Source organism: Natrix helvetica (genome assembly GCF_964273705.1).
Source record: "Natrix helvetica genome assembly, chromosome: 4".
In the NCBI taxonomy this organism is placed as follows: Eukaryota; Metazoa; Chordata; class Lepidosauria; order Squamata; family Natricidae; genus Natrix; species Natrix helvetica.
This window is the reverse complement of record NC_138550.1, coordinates 79080090-79105518: the sequence shown is the minus strand read 5'-3', so window position 1 is coordinate 79105518 and position 25429 is coordinate 79080090. Positions and strand designations below refer to the sequence as shown.

General features: G+C 37.8%; 1 protein-coding gene across 1 annotated transcript in view; it reads left to right on the top strand.

Annotated features, from left to right (window-relative positions):
• Window positions 1-24748, top strand: part of TMEFF1 (transmembrane protein with EGF like and two follistatin like domains 1) — a 155956-nt gene extending 131208 nt beyond the window's left edge. The window contains exons 6-10 of the mRNA XM_081952519.1: window positions 2582-2730; window positions 9550-9615; window positions 15086-15209; window positions 17846-18004; window positions 24609-24748. Of these exons, the coding sequence (XP_081808645.1) occupies window positions 2582-2730; window positions 9550-9615; window positions 15086-15209; window positions 17846-18004; window positions 24609-24693 (583 nt within the window). The 3' untranslated portion in view covers window positions 24694-24748. The remainder of the gene's footprint in view (window positions 1-2581; window positions 2731-9549; window positions 9616-15085; window positions 15210-17845; window positions 18005-24608) is intronic.
• The last annotated feature ends 681 nt before the right edge of the window (window positions 24749-25429 follow it).

The window sequence follows — 25429 nt, the reverse complement described above, 5'->3', positions numbered from 1 at the left end:
TTAGTAATGAATTTTGTGTAAATGTATATTATGAGTATGGAGGGAGGGGGCACCTACCAAACATCGCAACTGCCAAAATTTGTAACCATTCCACTACCTTTTTCCTTGTTATTTTTCAAAAAAACCAATAAAACTTTGTTTAAAAAAAAAGAAAAAAAGAAATTAATAGTTGAGTAATTGTTGAACAAGATACATACAACTTACAATAAAGCAAAATTTAAGAGGATTGAATGGCTGTGCTGAAAAAAGCTGTTTTTCACTTGATTTGAAACCTCTGCCATTTCACCTATGATACTCATTTACATAAGCAAATTATCGCTTGATAATAGCAATAACCATATATTGAATAAGAGCGAGCTGAATTTGTACTCATTTTAAAGTTTATGCTTTATGTCTTTCTAATTATATTGTGGGGCAAACATCCCAACCCATTATTTTTTTTCTCTGATGGCTTTTTTCTGCACTATTTAAGCTATAAATTCAATGAGAGCACAAATGAATTGTAAGGTATATTAAGAGGAGCATTCACCCAGACAAATGTATTCTAAACTGATCATTTGACTACAGATATCCAACTGGCAGCCTACTAGCTGAACAAGTCCCAGAGCAATTATCCAACCTCTTTACTGTGGCTGACCTAAAATGTTGTCAAGTTATATTAAAATAGGGATTGCACATTCTAATGCTACATCTCCCCCCTGAGTTGTGCATGTCATGCATATTTGCAACTTTCTGTGTTTGTGTGTGTGTCTGTGTCTAATCCCAAAATGAATTGTACAAGACTGATCTTGTACATCCTTCTATAGAGATGTTACAGGTAAAAGTTCTCTTAGTAAGTAAAATGAAACATTGCTGCTGAAAAGGCCACTATCATTTTAAATAAATGATATTTATTTATTTATTTTAAATAAATACAATAGGAAATCATTCTGATCGCATAATCTTCTTTCAAGAATTCATAACCAACCCTGTATGGGAAGGATTTTGAAATAAATTAAAATGAATTTTGAATTAATAATTACTCAATTAAAATGAAATAAGCCGAGGTGGCACAGTGGTTAGAGTGCAGTATTGCAGGCTACTTCAGCTGACTTCTAGCTGCAGTTTGGCAGTTCAAATCTCACCGGCTCAAGGTTGACTCAGCCTTCCATCCTTCTGAGGTGGGTAAAATGAGGATCCAGATTGTTGGGGTCAATATGCTGATTCTGTAAACTGCTTAGAGAGGGCTGTAAAAGCACTATGAAGCAGTATATAAGTCTAAGTGCTATTGCTAAATGAAGTTAGTTACATTAATTAAAGAATTAATATGTCATTGTTAATGGGACGCAGTGGCTCATTGATTAAGATCTGAGCTTGTCGATCAGAAAGGTCAGCAGTTCGGCGGTTCGAATCCCTAGTGCCGTGTAACGGAGTGAGCTCCCATTACTTGTGCCAGCTTCTGCCAACTTAGCAGTTCGAAAGCATGTAAAAATGCAAGTAGAAAAATAGGGACCACTTTGGTGAGGAAGGGAACAGTGTTCCGTGTGCCTTCAGCGTTTAGTCATGCCGGCCACATGACCACGGAGATGTCTTCGGACAGCTCTGGTTCTTCGGCTTTGAAACAGAGATAAGCACCGCCCCCTAGAGTCGGGAATGATTAGCACTTATGTGCAAGGAGAACCTTTGCCTTTACCTTTATGTCATTGTTGCTGGAGATTCCTTTTTTTCCACACCAGTATGACTTTAAAATACAAATAACACAATACTGACTTTGTCTTGATTTATAGGAAGAAACATAACTGAATTTTATTTTATCTTTGTCACAGTGTTTTGCAGCAAAGCCAATATCCGACATACTGTATATTTTGCTGTGGAAGTAGAGATGGTCAAAGATTTAGAGTCTAAGGCATAGCTTCAAAATTACACACACATTACACAAAGGAATACAGGAAAAGACTGAAGTGATTAGGATAATAAATCAGTGGAGCTTAAACTGGTTCTCACTAAACTTTCACACTGATTTCAGTGCAATCTAAATATTGTTAATTTAATGGGATTCAACTGTGTTTATGTACCACATTTCTGTCATGAAGCTGAATCATAAATGATTTACTTGTGGTCTTCAATCCACATAGTACTTAGAAGCAGGATTCCTTAGCTTCAGCAGCTGGACTACATTGTTTGTCCTCAGGTTATACCTTAAATGTAGTAAACATTCAGACTGGAATAATGTCATGTTTTATTTATGAGCATCTAAAGGCCAGATTGGTTGCTGTTAAGAAGTTAAGGTTGTATAAAATGAAACCAAAGGTATGCAGAAGAGCAGTAGGGAAGTGCTGAGGGAAATACATTGGTGGGTTATCACTTTGAGGGATACAACTGATAACCTATATCAGGAGAGATGCTTGACCATCAGAGAGAAAATGTATTTGTCTTCTGTATTTGAGTGACTTCATGGATACACTTTAGATTGGCTTCTCCCATTTATAAATTGAAGTATGTATTTGTGTTAAGTAATGTGATTTCATTTCATATATGTCTTGTAAATAAAACATTTATCTTGAGGAATACTGATGATTTAATTCATGTTTATGTAAAATAGGTGTGTATGCAACATAGACTGTAGTGGCTACAGTTTCAACCCTGTTTGTGCATCTGATGGGAGTTCCTATAATAACCCATGCTTTGTTCGAGAGGCATCTTGCCTGAGGCAGGAACAGATTGACATCAGACACCTTGGACATTGCTCAGGTACCTTCATTTTTCAATAGTGATTATTTCACTAGATGATTGATTAGAAACAATGTTGTTTATATCCAAGATAAGGTTTTCCTTGTGGTTCTGCTTTCATAAAATCACAGAACATAGGCAAAATATTGGCTTTCATTGATAATTAAAATGTTTTGGTTTGTTCTCTTTGAAAAGCACGTGCCCAAGAATATATTGAAATGTTTTTTTCTTGATTGTGGTTTTCTTTTAAAAGTTAAATGAAATACAAAATGTTATACTTGAGGGACTTGTGATCCAGGAAGCAAAATAAACTGTATAACTAATTTAAAAAATAGAGTATGTGCTCTACAAAGGAAAGAAAGGTAGTTTTATTAAAGATTATAACTACAGTAGTAATCGGAAGCACTATTACCATTATGTGAGGTTTCATGTAGTTATTTATTTTAAAGAATTATTCAATATGTGCATCATACATGGCAAGGCTATTTCTTCCTTTTCCCCTGCCCTCTGATGTACAATTTCTTGATGATTCATTGCTTACTTAAGGATTCAGTGCCAACCTGAACAGGTTCTATGTTTTTTTTTTACAATCTAGTACATTTGCTATTAAAATGGCTTTCATGTGTTGGTAATGAATGAAGGTTATCTGATGCATTCCTCATGCTATCAGATGCAGCCAAAAGTTTAATCCTTTGTAAAAAGCGTATAGAAAAAAGTGTTGTAGACAAAAACCTCAGATGTTACAGATAATCTTGGATGCTGTAGTCATTAAGTTGGTTGTATAAAAGACAATGATGTTTCGGAAGATCCTACTCATTTTAGGTTAGATTTAATACTTACATGCACACACACTGTATATATATAATTCAGGTGAAAATGAATAATTTGCTGATTGTATAGTATAGAAAAAATACTTTGATATATTAGCAAGAAACGTATACCTGTAAATTTGATGATCTTTCAATTAAACCATAGTATTTCTCATGTTTGTTCTTCATTCTCTCTCACATATATTAGTATAAATTTTGATTTTATGGCAGTTGGGATGGTCAAAGTTCAAAGTTGGGAAGCATCTTTTTGATTGATTACAACCAAAGCAAATTCAGTGACGTGCGGTGAGCTTTACAGGTGGTGAGGCTGGTGACGTCATCAGCATGAGCCGCGGTCCCCTTCATGTTGACTCAGGAAGGAGGGGAATGGGACTACATCAGCCTCCCTCCTGCGCACGTCCCATTCCCCGCCTTCCTAAGTCAACATGAAGGGGACCACGGAGCGCGCTCCGCAGGACAGCGGTTCACGCTCCGCGATCCCCTTCATGTTGACTCAGGAGTCAGGAAGGAGGGAAATTCCCCTCCTTCCTGACTCCTGAGTCAACATGAAGGGGACCGCAGCTCACGCTGCGCGATCCCTCCTCCACGATCCCTTCAGCCTCCCTCCTGCGCACGTCCCATTCCCCGCCTTTCTAAGTCAACATGAAGGGGACCACAGAGCGCGCTCCGCAGGACCATGGCTCACGCTCCGCGGTCCCCTTCATGTTGACTTAGGAAGGCGGGGAATGGGACATGCGCAGGAGGGAGGCTGAGGCTAGAGGAGCCTCCTGCACACGTGGTCCCATTCCCCTCCTTCCTGACTCCTGAGTCAACATGAAGGGGACCACGGAGCGCTCCCATTCCCAACCACATGTGCAGAAGGCTCCTTAGCGCCTTTTCCCTTTTTTAAAATTTTCATGATGAGAGCGGTGCGGCTCTGCCTCCCCTGCCTCCCCTGACCGCACGTCCCTGCCTAAATTCTAATTCTTTTTTTTAAAAGAATTTTATTGATTTTTAAACATTTATGGGAAAGGGTAAGTGGATATACAAAAATTTTGGCAGCTCCATCGTGCTAGAGGTAGAAATCTCTCCAAATCTCACAACTTTTACAGAAAAGAAAAAACAAAAGATAAAAGATAAGCAAAAACAGCGTCTTGTTATACATTGTATCAACCATGTGTTCAATCATCTCTTTTGCCACTTTCTAATATATCAACAATTACAATGATATTTCAAATACATTTATTTTTGTGACCTGAGTCTTTTCGATATGAATGAATGAATGAATGAATATTTATTTCTTAGCCGCACCCTCTCCCGAAGGACTCGGGGCGGCGTACAATAAAACATATAAAATACATATCTGGACAAAACATACATATAACATAGACGTGTACAAGGAGGAGGTGGGCTGATGGATAAAAACAATTAAAATCACAATATTTAAATATTACTCCCTCCCCCCTGTCTTCAGGCGGAGCTGCAGCCTCTCCCTTCTTCATATCTTATGTATTGTCACCTTTTTCACTACCTCTTATGTTTTCGTCTTCTAGGAGGGCACTATGTTTTTTAATGAAGGCCTCTGCCTCCACAACTGTGTTAATTCCAATTCTGTTTCCCCCCCAGAAGATCAACATTCCTTCTGGCAATAACCATCTAAACCAAACTCCTTCGTTATATAATTTCTTTGATAAGGAGGAATACTTCCTCCTTTTATCTCTTATTTTTTTCAGAATTTGCTTAAGAATGGTAATTTCTTTGTCTTTATATTTTAGTGGTCCCTCCTTTTGGGCCCCTAGCACCTCATCCCTTGTAGTCTTCCTAAAAAATTTAACATGTACTTCCCTTGGAACATTATGTGTTCTGGCATATACTGAGTTGATCCTGTAAACAAGATCCATATCCCACCACAACTGTTCTTTATCTCTCTTAATATATTCTGCTAAGATTGTACTCATAATATCCTTAAGATCTTCATCTTCTGTCTCCGGTAGGTTCTGGAATCTGAAAAAAAAGGACATTCTTTCAAGTTCTATCTTTACCATAAAATTTTCCAACTCTATTCCCCTTCTGGACTGCCTTAACCTCCTGCCCCAGCCCAACCACACCCTCCTCCAGCACACCGATTCTTTGTTTATTTTCTGTTGTTTGCTGCTGTACACCTCTGAGCTCTTCTTTAAAATCTGCCACCTCTTTTTTCAACTCATTTTGTCCCTTCATAAGAGCCTGGAACATTTGGATAACAGATAAATCTTTTGAACTCTCTCCAGTCCCTTCTTGTTGTAAAAATGATGGAATTTTTGTCTGTTGAGTCGTTGGGCTGGATGTAGAGGAGGTAGGTGCCGAGGCTGCCTTGCCCGAAGGTAGTTATCTGGGCCCCATTTGTCTGAGTTCAGAGATGACTGTAAATCTTTTGCAAAAGAAATGTCGTCTGTGGAGCGTGCAGCTGGGTGAGTCTGAGAAGACAGGCAAGTCCAAAAGTGAAAGTTAATCTTTAATCACAGTTCCAAGCCAAAAAAGAAAAAAAAAGAAAAAAGAAAATCAAATAATCCAAATCCAGAAAGACCACATAACAGGAGGAGCTCTAGGAGTCCTTCAGGTGGGAGTAGTAATATAAAGCCAGGAATTTCTTCAAAGGTAGTTTCAAAAGGCAAATTTCATTTATAAGTGCGAAGAAGAAGAGGGAAGCAGGCCATCTTGGCTCCCCCTTTCACAGGGAACCAGGGAGCAGAACATCAAAAGTTTCCATAAAGTTTTTAAAACAGCTCAGCAATCACCTCTTGCAGTTGTAATATAAATCTTTCTCACATAGTGCAAGTGACTGATTCAACATTTGCTCTCTCTCTCCATTCCGAGATTGAGAGATAGTCCAAACGCCGCTTTACCCGAGGGGGGTGAAAGAACCCCCCCTCCAATCTTCCAACTTGAAATAGATTGAATCCACAACTTACAAAAGGCTGCTGCTCATCAATTAAAGAGGGTTAGAGAGATTGGAGCGAATTTTTCACCTCCAGCACTTCAGCCGCTACTTCTGATTAATTGCTTCCTTCCGGAATCCATTCAGCGAAGGTGCAGGCATCCGACTGCTGCGCTATGCACCCCCCTCATTCCCTGGCTCCTGAGGTGAGGCTGGAAACCCCCCACTGCTGCTGCCGATTCCGGAGGTTCCAGCAAGCCGTCCTACGGCAGGCGGTCGCTCCGAGACCACCTGTGCTCCTAAAAGGAGCCCATCGGAAAGCCGAACAGCGGACGCCCAGTGTCCGTCGCCTTTGGAAACCGGAAGCAATCTCCCTAAATTCTAATTCTTTATGTCCAGATAGAACAGAAGAGAAGTCACTGGGAAGATCATATGGGCCAATATGTTAACCACCATTTGAAGTGTACTTGGCCCATGCGTCTTTGATCTTCCCTTTCTCTCCCTCCTCATATGCCATGCTGGAGGCCCATAGTATTGTCAATAGCTAAAGAAAAGTGAGCAAAATGTTAGGTACACACATATAGAATGCAAGCCAACTATTCTATTATATTCTGCCCATTATACAGGAATCTATTGAGACAACTAGCCTTAACCTGGGAACAGATAGACAAAGTATGGGGTTAATTGGTTATTCAGTAGTTGGCAAACCACATTGATTAATCAGTCAAAGTCCACATTCCTTCCTCTTAATCCTTTTGCTTACAAGAAGGTACAATGGAATTTACATGTAAACATCACATTCCATGCAGCAAAATATTAACTAAGTAGAGAGTCACGTATCTATATCATGAAGTGTCCATGAAGTGTCCATGAGGAAAAGCATGCATCTGTAAACCAATCAATAGTTGCCAAGTGTATTTTCTGTCCAATGAGCTTTTGCTATTCTGAGAAGCTTGACAATAAAAGGGAGCCCCAAACAATGCTCTGGGTGGGTGCCCTTCCCATCAGGGTGCTTTCCATCGGGTGGCCTTCCCAGCACAACCTTACGCCTGTCTGCATCTGCTTTTTCTACGTCACCAACACAAAGCTCTATGGAACTAAAAGGTGGGGGGAGGGAGTCTGGATTTTTGCAGTTGTGCAATGATTTGAAGTTAATTCCATGCTAAAGCCCTATCCCACTGCCTGGCTAGCTGTTTCCCAATATCAGAGAAGTCACTGGGAAAATGTTGAAATGGGCAATTGGATATGCTTCCTTTAAACCCAAGGAAATTGGCAGTCCACACAGTGGTGGCTGAGTTAATATAAGGAATGAAAAGAGCTTGGAAGATCAAGCTGGTGAACTGACTGGTTGAATAACCACACTTCAAATGGCTGTTTGGTGTTACGAATAGCATAAGTACAGAAAGGAAGGTGCTGGAAAGATTGGTAGGCAAAGTAGAATTCAGGCCTTGTGGAAGAACAGGGAGAAGATACTCAAATCCCATCACCCTTCTAAATAAGTTGTCTCCAAATTTTGTCTTGGTCTGGGTCAAGCAAAATGCTCTAGGCTTTTCTTCTGCTGCATCAAGGCCAATCTTGGACAGTTGGAATAGCGTTTCTGAAACATAGTATATTTATTTCAGTTTTGTACACACCTCCATTTATTTTCTAGGAAAGACTTCTAGATTTTAATTTAGAATTTGACTATGGCCAGGTTAATGGAAGAAATGTCTCATTGCTAGAAAATTACTTTTTTAACGGTACTTTTAAGCAACTCATTATCCACAACATAGTCAGCACTTCCTTAGGTTCATCTTCCCTCAAGTTTCCTCTCTGATTTCAGGAATAACATTTTCATAAAATTCTATCCATATTATTGCTTCCCTGGAAGATACACAAACACACACTACAACTTTCAGATTGCAGAATTTGTTTCTGAACTCCAAAATAGAAACTCCAGAGACTTCCTCTCATTGTGAGGAGTTCAAAGTATGACAACAACATGAAGGAGACAGCAACACTTTGATTCTCCTAGTTGATGATAGAGCTGTTCCATATCTTCACCGAATGACAAGTATCTGAGGGCTTCAGATGTGTTAATAACTTCTTACGTTGTACTGTATATCAGAATTTGCTTCTGCCTTTGTACATCTTCAGTGATGGAAATGTTTTTATGAAACATCCATGCAGTTATGCATTTCCAAAGCAAAACAGGGAAACAGGTTTGCTCCCAGTTGCTATATTCGGGCTACTACTAATAGTAATATTAACATTTAATATAATGGAAAATGGTATGTACTATCCTGTTAATATAATAAATGTTTATTATACACATAAACATAATAAAAATAAAAATATGCTGTAGGTTTTTGTCTTTTACAGATTACAGAAATGACAGTTAGCTGTGTTTCTTACTCTGCATGATTTATTAATTTCCAGTTAGATACGGGACAAGTCAAAGAACTTAGAGGGTTTTGAATTATCTGTCCTTAATGACCTACAGTCATATCCAACCAACTTCATCAGACATTGGCATACACTTAAAAAATATTTTTGCAATCATAGGAGGTTGAATCATAGTTGATTTGGGATGCCCTTCTGTGCTGATGGAGAACTGTGGAGCATATTACTGTAGGTCTGATTGATCAGGCCTTATGGTTACATTTGTGATTGACAAACAATATCAGGATATTGGGACATTTAAAAAAACCATAAATAATAAAAGAAGTGGAGTTCACATATCCTCCAAGCAGCGTTAGTCTGCTGGATGTTAACATCCAGCTTGAAATGGATGATTCTAAGATAAAATACAGTATGATTATACCTTGGGGGGGGGGGGGGGGGCTTCAAGTCAAAGTTGATTCCTAGAAAGTCTCTTCAGTTTTCTTGGCAAGCTTTCCTAGGACTGAGAAAGAGAGTAACTGGTCCTGCCACACAGTGGTGGGATGTTATTTCTGGTTTTTGTATCTGCTTATGAAATTAAACCTTAATAGATTGAGACAGTAAAAGCAATCCTGGACAATATAATTGTTTTAGCCATGCGAGAGGAATATAATGCATGTCATCTTTTATTAAACTGTTTCCTTTGGTAATTGTATGTTAATAGTTGGTACTTTTTTCTCTTTCTCCCAATAGACTCTGATGATTCCAACTTATTGGGGAAGAAGGATGATGGAATGCAGTATCGGCCAGATGTGAAAGGTGGGGTATTAATGCTTATGTTAGCTTTTATGCTTAAATGCTAGCTATGGTATAGTAACTGAATCTTGCAAGTCGTCTTCCTCCTCCTCCTCCTCCTCCTCCTCCTCCTCCTCCTCCTCTTCTTCATAGTAACTGAATCTTGCAAGTCGTCTTCCTCCTCCTCCTCCTCCTCCTCCTCCTCCTCCTCCTCCTCCTCCTCCTCCTCCTCCTCCTCATATTCCAGTGAATCAGGGAGGTGTTGGCCTGAGCCACTTCTTTTCCAGGACTTAAAGTATGCTTCAGACCACTTTGCCTGGGTAACAATTCTTGCATATTTTTGTCAACGTCACCTCCCCTGCTCTCTACCCCGATGCCCTTCAGTTCTTCTGGGATTTCTTAACTCTCATAATTGTCAGCAACAGCAACTGAGGGCAGCCAAAGGCCAAATTAAAAAAACTACGCGGGATGCAGCTTTTGGAAGACCAGGATAGGTAGAAGGGCAGTGTTTTTTAATCTACCATTTTACATACCATTAGCCATAGTTAATATGCATAATGTATTAAAAGATTACTAATTATATATTAGCTAAATCATACTGGAAAACATAGTACAATATGTAATGCTACATTACAGTGCAATGTAATGCTGGTGTGACATACTTTATACTTACTTAGGATTGGCAAATGTCTTCTATAAAGGACCAGATCCCACCCTCCCACTCTATATGGGTGTAGCTAGCAGGTCTGCAGGCTAATAAATGTGGCAGCTACTGGATGTTCCCAGTCTGTTAGCAAGGAGGCTGCTGATTGGTCACTACTGTTGCCTAGGGTAACCTTTCCCTCAGCCCCACCCCTCACCCTGGAGCTCAGTTGAGGTTCAAATCTGTTGCCCTCCCTTTTGTGCTTTCTTAGCTTGTAGGCTGAACAAAAACGAAAAGCAGGCCTGATTTGGCCAGAGATCATAGTTTGTTGACCCCTTACTACATTAAACTACAATACATATTAGTTCATATAATTATATATTAATTTATTAAATATCAATTACTCTATTAATATGATTATATTCTGAGTGTCTTTATGCCAGTTTTTCCTACTTTACTAGGTAGTTTCTGGAAAAAAAATGAAGGAGGAAAGAGTACATATGCCACTTTGGCACTGAATGAAAGGCAGGATATAAATCATATCACAATAGCTAATTTAAATCGAAGCTACATCTGGCATTCTTCTTTAAATATACATATATTCCTTGCTCTAGAAAATATTTAGTGTGTTGGGGTTTTAATACTTGAATAATCTAGTGCAATAGAAATTATAATAAAAAAGTGTTAAAATAAGTTGCTGTCCCTAATTCATTTCAAAGTAACCCATTTTTGTTCAAACACAATTTTACAAGCACTTCTATTGGCCTTGGAAGTTCTTCACAGTCACATACTTAGAATAAAGAAGCCATTTTTATTTATTCAAGAAAAATTATCAGGTTTCAAATAAACTGATCTTGTATTTCTTTTGCTCCCCCCCCCCTAAACATATCGAAGAATAGAGCTATGAAATGTCTAAGCCCTACATGTATTTCTTATATTAATGCTACACATAATCTTGCAGTTAAGGACAGGAAAGGAAGCTTTCATACATTGTTCTGAGTAATGACTGACTCTGAACAAAATAGATTTCCTGTATTCTGCAGTTGGGTTTTAAAGGTGACTTTTAAAACTGGAGGAAATGGGCAAAAGAAGCTATTTCTGCAGAAAAGCAATTTCTTCCTCCTGTCATTTTCTCTTCTCACACTTTTATTGTTTATTGGAAAAATTATTGTAGAAGAAAAGAGAAAAATATGGAAGCTGTGAAATATTTCTGGGGAATAAAGTGGATTTTTAAGGGGATTCATAAAAACATCTTATTTTTTCATTAATCAAATCGTTATTAACTTTTTGAAGATGTACCAGGAATATTAGAATGTATTTAATTGTTTGGTATATGCTTAGTTTTCGTAAGTTTATCAGAATTGGAAAATTAATCTGACAGATAGCTTATCTGTGCTAGGTTTTAAAATCAGCTGAGGAGGTTCTCCTTAATGTATACTGAATAAAATTTTATCAATTTTGGCATTTTGTTTCTGGCTCTTTCTGGTTTGCCTGACAATTCAATTGGTTAGTTTGCTCCACTGAATTGATTTTTTAAATGCTTATTTATATTTACATTTCATAATGTTGTGCATATACCGTGTTTCCCTGAAAATAAGACAGGGTCTTATTTTCTTTTGACCCCTGAAATAAGCACTTGGCCTTATTTTCGCGGTCTTATTATTTTTGAGGTGCAGAAGGCGGCGAGCGTGGTCACCTTGTGGCTGCTGCTGGGTTGCAATATTTTCGGGGAGGGCTTATTATACGGGGAGTTCTTATTTTCAGGGAAACGGGGTATTAATATGTTTAAGAAAATGATTGTCTTTAACTGTTTAGCCCTTACTGTTGTTTTTACTGTTTAGCTGATGAAATCTTTTTTAATATATTTTTTTAAAAATTGTATTCATATGAATAATTGCATAATGACAGCAATAGGAGGTGTAAAGAGACTGCATGAAGATTGACAGTTTTGCATAAATTACCGTTTATACCATCAACATACTTTAGGGTGCGTTCACGCATTCAAGAGCTAGGGATCAAGTAAAAGAGATTCCGTACAGTCTGCTGTTTTCTGGATGTCTTGGGTGCAGATATGCTACTATTAGTATAGCATATTTGGAAGGTGTCAGGTTGGAAAAGTTTGATATGGAGAAATCAAGAGCACTGGTGAATGTGTTTTTATTGATAATAGTATGCTTTTTTATCTGTGAAATCAATCCATTTTGGAAATTAAAATTTGACTTGTACACAGCAACATCCACAAGATGTGCATGTTGTGATAAAAAAAGTTAATATGGCTACATGGCCTCAATGCATGTAAAAAGGGGGGCAGAACTTCAACCATGTTGCCATGATTACCATCTTGATTTTTTTGACCTTGCTTTTTCTGTAAATCATGGCTTCTTTCTCTGCTTTGCCCTATTTAACATGAACTGCCCTATAGTGGAAAGAATAAAGTAATTCGTTTTTTCTGAAATTTGCAAATCTTTACTTACAGGCTAGCTTGCTTTTTTAATATTTGCAGACTAAGCTTAAAGATTTACATCTTAGCAATACCTTCAGTATGTTGACCCAAAACAGGCTGCCCCTTCAGGCACAGAAACTTGAAGCTTTATTTTAAGCATTTGTAATTAATTGATTATGTGCCATAAAGTCACTATTGTCTCTTCGACCACATAAATACATTTTCTCCAGGAGGATCTTTTCCTGACCTGCTTCTTTAGAGAGTTCCAAACATCTCATCCATTGCCATCATATTTGAGTCTTTTCACCTTTCTGCTGGTCTTCCGCTTTAAAAGCAAGAGGAACGGGGCATCCTTATTATCTTCTGTCTGCTAATTTAATTTATTAAAATTATGAAGACCCCTTCCTCATACCTTTTCCAGCTTTCATAATGCTAACTCTGTGAATGAGTGGTCTGTATGAAGGGAAAAATTCAAAACAAGCCAAATCTATATAAAGTCAATTAAAATAGGGCAAGATGGCACAAAAGAGTACAATATTTTTGGAGCTTTCGATAAGTCTTTATCAAGCAAAGTGTTAACAAAAACAGTTTAGGAGAAAAGAAGGTCCCAAAAATCAGACCAAGTATTTCCGACATGTTGAAGTCAGATGAAGTTTGAAGGCCAGATATAATTGACAGTGGTGCAATCCGTGATTAAAGGATGCCTGCTCTCACTCCAGTTTTGTAATCACAAAGATTGTCCTCTTGCCACATTGGTTTCATTCTGAATAAAAATGAACATTGCGGTAAACTTTCCTCCATCGAAAATTGTCCCATGACTGAAGTGATACACTTCTCTGCAAGGCAATGAAATTTATTTTCTGGGTAGCTAAATAGAACTATTATTTTCAAAAAGTGAGATTTGTAACTACTGTATTTTTCGGAGTATAAGACGCACCAAGATTTTGAACAGATACATTTTTTAAAAAAGTGTTTGCCCTCCCTGGCTCCCAGAAGCATTCTGCAGGCATCCCAAACCATCTGCACGCCCGTTTTTTGTTTTTTGAAAAATGGGACATGCAGAGAGTTTGGGAGGTATGCAAAGTGCCTCCGGGGGTCGGGGAGGGCAAAAATGTGACACATGGGGGCTTGATCTTCTTAAGGAGTAAGGCTTTTATAGATCTCAAATCCACTTTTCTCTACCCCTCCCACGGCAGGGCGGGACTGAACATCTCTCTCTGCACTTTATTTTTTTCCCCTTTCCTCAGACTGCCGGTGATGTGAGCCGCTCGGCCCAAGGAGCAGCAGTTAGCTCGCTGCTTCTCTTCAGCGAGGAGGGAAACACATGCGGGGGCTGCTGAATGGCTGCTGCTGCGTTTGACTGGGAATGGCCCATTGGATGAGGAGGGGTGGGGATCCCTTCCATTTGGATTAATGGTTCCTCGTGGTGGCACTTGAGCAGCAAAAGGGAAGCATAAAGGAAACAACCTCGAAGGCTGCCTTCTTGAATAACCAGGCTTGTTCACAGCCCTCTTTGCAACCCCGCTTCCTTAGTCTTGGGGCAAAAGCAGGTGCCAGGCTCCAGGGAGACTCCCGACCCGGTGCTCCTACATTCCAAAGTTTCCCTTCCATCCCACACTTCTTCCACTAGCCAAGATCCCAACGATGCCAATAGCTTTTTCCAGAGACAAAGTGGAGATCTAGCGTCCTGAGAAAAGCCTTCATGCAAAAGAGATTGGTCTTCTTCCCTTGCTCCACCCTCCCACCCACCCCAAAATCCACCTGGATCTGTCATGCAGCAAAGAGATACGATGGTGGGGCACAATAGCAGCAGTAGCATAAGCACGGCATGACAGATCTGGGGGGATTGGGATGGGGGGTGCAGTAAGGGAAGAGGACCAATCTCCTCTGCACGAAGACTTTTCTCAGGATGCTAGATCTCCACTTTCTCTCCAGAAAAAGCTATTGACATCATCGGGATTTTGGCTAATGGAAGAAGTGCGGGATGGAAAGGAAACTTCGGAATGCAGGAGCACCGGGTCAGGAGACTCCCTGGAGCATGGCACCTGCCGCATTCTGAAGTTTCCTTTCCATCCTGTGTAATATTTAATTAAAAAAACATAAGAATATTTATTTTAGATTTTTTCCCCAAGTTAATTCATTTAATTGAAAATTTAAAAATTTTTTTTTCTTTGTTCTGTATTTTATCTTTGGTGATAAAAGAATAAATATGCTTTTAAAATCTTGTGTTTAAATATAGCTAAAATAGCAGGTAAGGTGACAGCTTTATTCCAGAGATGTAGTATTGTTGCTGAGCAAATGCCTGCAATTTAGATTTAAAGTATTGAGTGACTGTCTTTTATAATTGTTTTAACAATATTCGTAAAACAATAAACTACTCTGCCTTATATTTTTGTTTCATACAAAAGATGCAAGTGATCAAAGGGAAGACATCTATATTGGAAACCATATTCCTTGCTCGGATAGTTTTAGTAGCTACTGCATCCATGGGAAGTGTGAATTCATTTATTCAACACAGAAAGCTTCCTGCCGGTAAGTTAATTAGACTAATAAAAGCACCATTTGAAAATCTACATTTCCTGTATATTATTAAGTATGGTCCTGGGGGACAATAGCCCTAGATAGTTTGATAAGAGGTTCTCTTTGCTCATATCTGGATGGTTTTAGTTAAATCCAATGTTGTGTTTTTGTTATCACTTTGAATTTATAGTATTCTATTATTTTCTACCTTTTTTTACTCCTGCCTGCTGCTATGTAAACAGATTCGATTCCTTATAAAATTGTTTGAGCAAAACTAAGGAAATAATGTAAAGGGGAGATTTCATTTTTTTTCTAAGAATGCCACTTTCTGTCTGTTTGTTGGGCCATTGACATATTTTATAGTCACCACAGCTTTCTCTTCCCCTTTCTCCCAAATTCAGCCACAAGGATGGTCAACAACCTGATGTTTTCACTAAAATTGAGTGGTTCTTTGTTTTTTGAAATTACCAAGGGCTGACTGATGGCATCTGTCAATTACTGGCAGGGAAAGTGACAGAAGATCTGTTCTTCTTCAGTGAAATTATAGATGAGATAGACATAGACGGGTACAAGGACAAATCTCTAGAACTCTTAGTAGTTTGTCAAACCAAAGTAGACAAAAATGTTCTCTAGTAACAGCACTTCCTGTTAATTTTTTTAGCCCAGCCTTCTTAAAGCTACCAAAAGCGTATTAATTTTTACCTGTCTTCTTTAGATCTGCTAGAGGAGAGCGAGTATCAAAAGGTTGGGGTGCAAGGAATTATTATGAATGGTCCTCATCTTGATTCAGCTTGCTGCAGTTCAAGCGGGGTTACTTGCATAAGTGTTCCCCTCCACCACCCTGGTTCACATACTTCTCCCCAGTCCAATTAGGAGCACATACTATGCCTTTCCAGTCTTCTCTTTGCCTGGGGAAACTTTAGTAGCATTGCAGTTGCTACTTTCAAATGGCATAAAGAGATGATAAAAGGTGGTGCTGAAATGTGCCGGAGAGGATAAAGGTATCAGTTGAAAGCTTTGGCTCATTTCTCCAGCATAAATAGACATGGATTGCAGTTTTTTTTAAAGAAAAGAAAGGGGGAAATCATTGTCACAGTTGTATTCATGTTAGATGAAATGTCATTGCTCTTTTTATTGATTAACCTTGAATTAAAGTTGTAACTATCCCTGCAAAAGTTTTAAAAGCAATTGTGATTTTGTATATGGATTGGTCTGTATTGAAAATGTTCAGATTAAATTATTAAAGCGTACATTTTTTTCAGGCTTGGAGAAGTAGTAATAGTCATGTTGATTTAACAATAATTTATTTCCCGTAAAACCAAGAACTGAACCAATGTACACAAGGACCCATACACACTCACCTAGAAGACAATTTTAGAATTAACAAAGACATTAAGGGAGAAGAAATAAATAAGTCTGCCAGTTAGTCTAGCACAAGGGTGTCAAACTTGCATCGTCACAGCAGCATCATGTGACATATCAGGACTCCCCCCTTCGCTAAACCGGGAGGGGGTGGGACTAACATGGGACGTATCCGGCCCGTGGGCCTTGAGTTTGACACCCCTGGTCTAGCATAAATATTTAAATATTGTGGTGATAGGTACACTCTAAAAATAGTTGCTTCTTAGCTTTTGCACTTTATCAGTCTAGGATGTGCTCTTACTTTGTCTTCTTTGGACATTTTGAATTTTATAAATTTCTGTACAATTTACATAGTATATTTCTATAAGTCTTGGTGGAGCTTTGTTAGTATAAAGTAGTGGTTCCCAACGTGAGGCCCATTCCCCACAGGGGGGCAATTTGAACTTTATTTAAACCAAGTTAATGGCCTTTTAGGCTTCCTTCATGTGAGTAGAGTTCACTTTTTGAGTAAAGTAAGAATTATATGTCACCGGGGGGGGGGGCATCAGGATTTTAAAGATGCTTAGGTGGGGCATGGCCAAAAAAAGGTTTGGAACCTCTGGTATAAAGGCTCATGACTTTGAATCTTTCTCATTTGTATGGTGCAATCTACAAAATAATGTGAATGTTAAAAAAATACTCCTTCAATCTTATATGCTTGTATTTTTTTATTTTGAACTGATAAAATAATTATTAGGTAGAATCTCAGAAAACATACTTGAAATATATCATAATTTGTTGGAATATATGCTGAGTTTGCTGACAGTTTACAAGAACAAATTCAACAAATCATTGGAAAAGAGGAACAATGGTGGGTTATATATCCACAACAGAAATTTAGGCAGGAATGGCTTTCTTATATACAACACATTATATAACCCAGCATATTTAGACATTTGGAATATGGTTTGCAGGGAATACATTGTGGAACCAATTAAAAAATAGACAAAAGGATTTGAAAAAATATTAGCAATAATATTCAGTGTTCAGTGTAAAGTATTAATAAATTGCAGTGAACAATTGAGAAAAGGAACAGAAGGGAAGGAGAGAAGATACTACTAACAAGTTTTCCATAATGTTTTTGCTTATGCTTAATAGTTGTTTCTATTGTTATTATCTAATGTAGAGCTTTTTTACTATTTTACTATTCTAACAATGATGTATTTACTATACAACACGCACGCACAGAGTACTGTATATATTATTATATATAAAATACTCCTACGACTTTTACTCTTCTTTTTTAGGTGTGAATCTGGATACACAGGACAACATTGTGAAAAAACAGACTTTAGCATACTTTATGTTGTCCCGAGTAGACAAAAGTTCACTCACGTGCTTATTGCAGCAATAATTGGAGCTGTCCAGATTGCCATTATAGTTGCAATTGTTATGTGTATAACCCGGTAAGTTCAGAGGCACAACATCACAAGAGGTATCTTTTGTTGTTTTATTGGTTTTTATTTTGTTAGGGGCATGATTTGTACTTTCCCACCTACTTTCTTCATGGATTGAGATAATAAGTGCTTTCGTTATTTGAAATGCGCTCTCTCTTTCACTCTCTTTTCATGGAAGTAGGTGTATATGTGTGAAACACTTATATACATTCTGAGTCTATATTTAGTGCACACATGTGTTCTATTATTATCAAGGTAAAATATTTAGGTAAGTATTCTTGATGTAAATGTCACAAGATGCCACAGTCCTAAATCAAACTTGTATATGTAACAACATTTTTGAATTAAAGCTCAGTGCAGAAGGTCTTTCAAAATTATTTACTAAATGTAAAATGGGCACAGGAAGAAAGGGGACAGAGAATTTCTCTAGCAGCCCCTTAGCAATGACAGCTGCATTGCTATTGAAAAAAGCCAAAAGGAAGAATTCTCTCCCTAAGTTTTCTTAGGATTTAATTGAAGCATAGGATGCAAATCACTGGAGATATAATTATATAATGAAAGGTACAGTTATATAAAGAAAATGAGCACGTATCCTTGGTCAGCTTCTAATCAAATAAGTGCAAGAATGACATAGTCCACTTGTGAGAATTTCTTATTTCAAATAATTTTGAAAACAAATATTCTTTCATTGAAATGAATGAAAACTGAGGCGGGGTGGGGGGTGGGGTGATAATTTCTCACTCTGGCACTAACTTGCATCCCCAATAATATATTGGCATTGAGATACAAATACATCAATACTGTATTGGAATTAACCTATTTCCTTTCTGTTCATCTTCCTTTTTGCCTGTCCCCCTTTCTATAACGTTGATCTCAAATTCTGCTAAAATGCTTTACAAGGAGGAATGTTGGCTTCATTCATCTCAGATATTTCTAGGGGTGGAATAAGTGCAGCAAAGAAATAGAAGGGAAATCAGGCTCTGGAATATGATATACATACCAGCCCTTCTTGTTCCTTTAATCCATGCTATGGCTTAAAATACCTCTACAGGATTGCTGCTTGCCCATCCACGCCCATGTCAAAGATAGATTCTCTGTGGCCCTATTTACACTCCCAGGATTAATTCCAATTCCTCATGGTGAAGCAACCATTTGAATCTCTCTTCTGTGTGTGTGAGTCATACTATGTGGTTGGATCTCCATACAATATTCTTTTTGAACAAGAAAACATGAAAGCGTACTGGGCTATCAAGAACATTTTCTCACATATGAGGTTGTAGATGCCTTCTTACCTGACTGAGTTGGGTGGCTATAGGAACTGAATAAATAAATAAATCATAAATACATTTGTCATCTCAATTGCATGGTGTGCAGGAGTGAAGGAGAAGGCCTGTCTGCTGTCAAACAAAGTAGCGACAGTTTTAGTGAGTTTAGAAACTGGGTTTATGTGCCTTTGAGAGTCAGTTGGATGCAGTGGTTAAAGCCCCATGCTAGACACCAGGAAACTATGAGTTCTAGTCCTGCCTTAAGCACAAACCCGGGTGGGTGACTTTGGGCCAGTCCTTCTCACTCAGCCCTAGAAAACAGGCAATGGCAAACCACTTTTGTAAAAAAAACCTTTTCAAGAAACCTACGGGGACTTGTCTAGGCAGCCACTAGGAACCACAGGCTGACCTGAAGGCACACCCACCCACATGTATTTATTCTATAACTCTACATCTTATCTATTCTGTAAAGTTGCTATAAGCAATAAGCTTCCTCATATGGCTTGCATTGTTTTTCAAAAAACTGATCTCACACATCAGTCAACCTGCTGGACAATAACTGTGCTCAAAATAGGTTTCTGCTTTGCATCCCCAAAGCTTTATCCTACAGCATTAACAAAATATAATTCAAAGGTCAGCACTTGCTTGCTTGGCTGGATGACATATCAGGGCCAACATAGGCAATAAATTACCCAACACAAACTGCCTCCAGTTGCTGAAATTAACCCAGAATTAGTGAGTATGAGGGGTCTCCTACAGCTAGAATGGGCTTCATATCAGTTTAGAATTCTCTTAACTTCTCTTCTTTGATAGCTGGTAGTGAATGGCCTGTGTTCTAGCAACAAACTCAGAGTGGGCTTATAAGAAAGAAAGAAATTCAAATAATTTTGAAGTTGTTCAATAAGGCAAAATAAAATTATCTTTAATTTTTCATTCTGCTGATACACTTAAACTCAGGCAGTTTTACAAGCTCATCAGCAATATGGCTTTCCAGGAAAACAGTTAAAAGGATCAGATTTGAGATATACGGAAAATACATGTATTCACCTATAAACTTAAATTTGGGGCATATTTATTAAAAAATAAATCCTACCACGTTATACGAGCTTAATCTCAAGTAAATGTATATAGGATTTCAGTCTTTGATAATAAGTTTTAGGGCTTAATTTCTCATCCTGGCACTTGACCATCAGTACTGTTTGAAACATTGTTTTAGGCAAACAGGGTTATCAAGAGAGAGGGAGAAAGAGCAGAGCTAGTGAGCCATAACTATGGTTAACGATGCCAAGCATGATTCATAGGGGCTTCTTGATTAAATGACTCTTAATCTTCTTCCTGGAATGTCTTCTTTCTCATTCTGCATACCCATTTACAACTCCCCCAGATAATTCCAAGCAAAAGGAAGGAGAGCCTCACTAGTGTCTGACATCAAAGGATTCAGAAAAGTGTGTAATACAGAAATTCCAAATATTAGGAGCTGGCAACAGGTTCTACATTATCATTGCATCGGGTACTCCGTTCAAATGTATTCTTTGTAGAGGTTTTACATTAATTGTACTTACAAAAGAAACACTAATTATCTTCCCTCCACAATAATTAATGTTTAAAAATATTGTTTTCATCTATCACAGACCATAAGGGCTATGACAGTGACATAAGTGGAAGAAATGGGGTAGCATTCTTAGCTGTAGTATTGTGTGTATTTGTTCATTCATTCAGTTAGAATTAACACTTCCTTTCTGTCTATTTGGACACTCAAGCATTATAACTAGGAGGTTTCCTGATTGGAGGAGGAGTAAAATATCTTGGAATGTCTGCAGCTATAAAAAAGAGTGGGGGCTTGGGGCTGTATATGGAGTATGGTTACATTCCCCCCTATTAAATAGATACCAGAGAGTATCTATTCTTTTTTTTTAAAAGAATTTATTTGCTGGTGGAAGCTGCTGCAAACATTTTTCCTGCAATGTTCCTGAGATTCCCAATAGGAGCACTGGTTGCAATGGCTTTTTTGTTGTAGTGTCTGTTATCAACAGTTACTGTATTTTTACTCTAATCAATGCCCAAAGTATATAAGCTACTCGCTTGCTGATTAGAACAGCAGAGAAACCAAATAAATAAATTAATGAATACAGACAGTCAGACATGTCTTAATCACTACCCTGTTGTGGTTGTTACAACTGCACTGATCAAATAACTTTATGACCTGGGCTGGTGTTTAAAGTCATTGCAAATAATTGATCTTCATAGTCATGTGATCAACTATTGGGCGTTTTGCATCAGGTGTTTAAAACCATAACAGTGTTCCAGTGTCACATGATTAATATTTGTGTGCTTTGCAACCAACTTCTGGCAAGCCAAGTCAATGGCTTTAAAATTGCAAGTCATGTTCATGCAATATCTTGTTTAGCAATTTACAGTGGCTCACTTAATGACTCAATGGGAAGTGACAGCATAAGTCTGTCAGAGTCACATGATATTTTCTTTTTTTATATAAAGTTTTTTATTTTTTTGATTTTCATAACATAACCACATGTATACTATTACATAGCCAACATCATATTGTATTATTAAATGTTTACATCAATTAATCAATTATTGGCTCTTCTGCTCTCCATACACCATGTTTGTTCCTTATCCATCACTTTCTTCTCCCTCTCTCCTCCCCCTCCCTACCTCCTTTCTTCCCTCTGTTGCCTTTCTTTTCTCTACTTCCCCTTCCTCTCCTTCTCCTCTCTCCCCTTTCCACTCCTTCTTTCTCTCCTCCCCTTCCCCCCACCCTCTCTCCTATCCCTCTCTTCTTCCCTTACCTCTCCCCTCTGCTTCACACTCTTCATCTCATTTACTTGGTGTATTTCAGCTTCTGAGCGAGCTCCATTTTATGTTGATGGTATTTATACTTCCTTAATTTTAACATACATTTTCCTTCTTTTTTTTAAAAGAGAGAAAAAAAGTATACATATATAGTCATTATACTTTTAAACCCACCCACCCCCCAGCCTCATTTTGGCCAAGATGTAGCCCTGGTTACAATTCCCAGCTATTTTCATCATTATATTTATATAATTATGCATCCTTACATGCCCACACCTTGTGATTCTGGCTTTAAATCTCAATAGTTTCCCATTTTAAGTATATTTCATGTTCCCTCTCCGTTTTTCCATATCTGGGTTTAGGTTACCCTTAATTGTTTATAAGTGGCAATCCTTACTGTTCAATGTTCATTACAATTCCCTTAATCTTCTATATAGAATAACAAGCGGTACACATCTCACTTTGTTCATCATCTTAGAAGTTCTATATATGTCCATGTTTCGTATATTTTGACCCATGCTTAATTGTCCTTCTATTGTCATATTCAATCAATTAGCAACTCAGTTTAATTATCATGTATAAAAGTGAATCACAAACCTCTGCTTTACAATCTCCCCATATCAATTTCATATTTGTCCATATTCCATATATTTAACCTTTATTTAATTATCTTTTCATTATCATAATCAATCAGTTAGCAACTTAATTTTATTGTCATATTTAGGAGTAAACCCCTTATCTCAGCTTTGTGTTTGCCCATATAACAATTTCTAGTTGTCTGATTTTTTTTCCTAGTAAGTCTTTTTCCCCCTTCTCTATTCCTGCCTTCTCCCTTTTCTTTGTTTTGACATGTTCCCCCTCTTCAATTTTCCCCAAACCATCGTCAAAGAAATCTTTTATATTTCCCTTTGTTGGGGCGTAACCTCCTTCTTCAATTTTCCTTATACCACTGTCAACCTCCAAAACATCTTTTGTCTGCTTTTTATTTCCTTTTGTTGAGACACATTCCTCCTTTTCAATTTTCCCCAGACCACTGCCAAACGCAATGGAGTTTTTTGTCTGCTTTTTATTTCCAACCGTTTCTACCCCTTCATTATCTCTCCACCTTTCTTCCTTCCCTTCCTCTTTAAATACCTGCTTCTCTGAATTCAGAATTCTATTTAGTTTTGATTTTAATGATTTATGCATATTTTTTATAATTTCATGTAGTTCTTTAAATTCCCACCTTTCCATAATGTCTAGTTCCAAAGTTACAGTTAATTATACAGTTCTTATTTCAGAGTTCTGGTCCACCTTAAATTTATTTAATTCAGCTGATGTGGAGAAGAACAACGGGAGCCATCTTGGTCTTTTGTTCTTCCTTAATGCCCAGTTACAAAATTTCAGTTAGTTATAGAGTTCTTATTTCAAAGTTCAGGTCCACCTCAAATTTAGCTAATTCAACTAATATGAAAATGGAAGAGAAGCTGGAGCCATCTTGATCTTTTCCAGAAAAAAAGAAAAAAACCTTCGTATTTTTCCAGCTCTTGACCTTGTTATTATTTTTTCCCTTGCCACTATCCACCTTTCATTGGCCACAGTTTCTCAAAATATATCAATTGGAACACACTTGCATACAGACAAACCCGTGTATGTTTTTCCAAGTTCTGATTTATGGCAGTTGGTTAATTAAAACTTAAAGCACAGGCAAGTTTAGTTATCAGTTGTCAGTGAGAAAATAGTGTTTTTTTCCTTGATCTTTCTCCATTATTGCATTTCTCCTCTCATTAATTGGAGTTGCTTAAGGTATATTAGTTGGAAGACATTCGGACGAAGTTAATTCCTTTGGAATGTTTGGTTTCTATTTCAAATCCAGAACCACATTTAGAGTTTGTATTTGAGTGGGTTTGTCACTTCTCTGCTTTCTCCCTTTCTGTCCAAATTGTTTCAAACAAATGTATTTTTGGGGGGCTAGTGTTTCAACCCTCCATTTTTCTTTCTTTCTTTCCTTTTGCCAAAATCAAGATCTGTCTATTAATATTATTTGTACTCTCAAGATTCTTTGCCTTTTCCAAGCTTTGATTTATGACTGTGGGTTAAATGAATTTTCTTACCAGTCTTTCATCTCGACCTCACATCCTGTTCAGTTGCTTTGGCTGGAAGCCAGCTTTTTGTACAGCCATGTTGCCATGCTGTCGCCCCTACTATGATTCAGAGGGCAAATCTCTGACCTGCGAGGGACCTGTTGCCTCCCCCTGGGTCTGATGAGATGCTGCCCCTTCTTCACCCCCCACCTCCAGGAGGGTTCTGATCCAAAAAAGGAGTTGGTTTGTCAGACAGGGTTCATGTGAGGCTCTTCAGAGCTCACATCCTGCATGTCTGTCCAGCTGGAGAACTTCCTGTCGCCTGAGTCACATGATATTTTTGTTAGGAACTGCTTCGCTTAGCAACAGAAATTGCGGGTCACTAAGCCAGGACTACCTCTAATTGCGAAAAAATGCTTTTAAATACTTTGGTTTACTGACTCATTTTTCTCTCCTGCTTGCTTCTGATAACAGGAAATGTCCCCAAAACAACAGAGGACGGCGGCAGAAGCAAAATCTAGGCCACTTTACTTCAGATACGTCATCCAGAATGGTTTAGCGGCATTTTTTTTATACCTACATTGACCATGTGATGTACAATTTTATTAACTTTTTTTAAAACAATGGAAATATTTATTTCAGAGGCCTTATTTTTGGACATTTTAATTATTATTGTTATTATTTTTAGCGTAGCTCTGTCTCGTTTTATTCCAGGAAGCAGCTAACAGCTATGGACTGCTCTAGTAACTTCTCATTTCATGGTTTGAGGAAGATGTTAGTTTATTTCTTGTATTTGTATCCCATGGTTATATTGATAAGACTTGTGCTTTAATCATGGAATGTAAGAATTTTGAAAAGAGAGACATTTCACCAATGGTTATTCAACAAATGAAAATGGAGCCCATCATGTTTCCTAGCAAAAAGGGTAAAGATGTTTACAACATACTTTTCTTACGAGGAACTAGAAGACACTGTGTTTAAATACCGTAGATATTTAAATGTTTTTAAAACTTAGTAATGGATTTTTTTAGACACTGCCAATTGCATGAAATGTGGAGATGTGTTTTTGTGTGTAGTTGTAACATTTAGAATGGGCTGAATCCAGACTACGTTAGCTCTACCTAGCGCTCATAAGAATCAGTGGACGAGTTAATCTAAATTCCCATTGTTTTCAATGAAAACAAATTGTGCAATTAATTTAAAATGCAATCCTATACATCTTTACTCAGAAATAAGTCCCATTCAGTTTAATGGAAATTATTCCCAGGTAAGTATGTAAAGGACTGCCTCTTTAG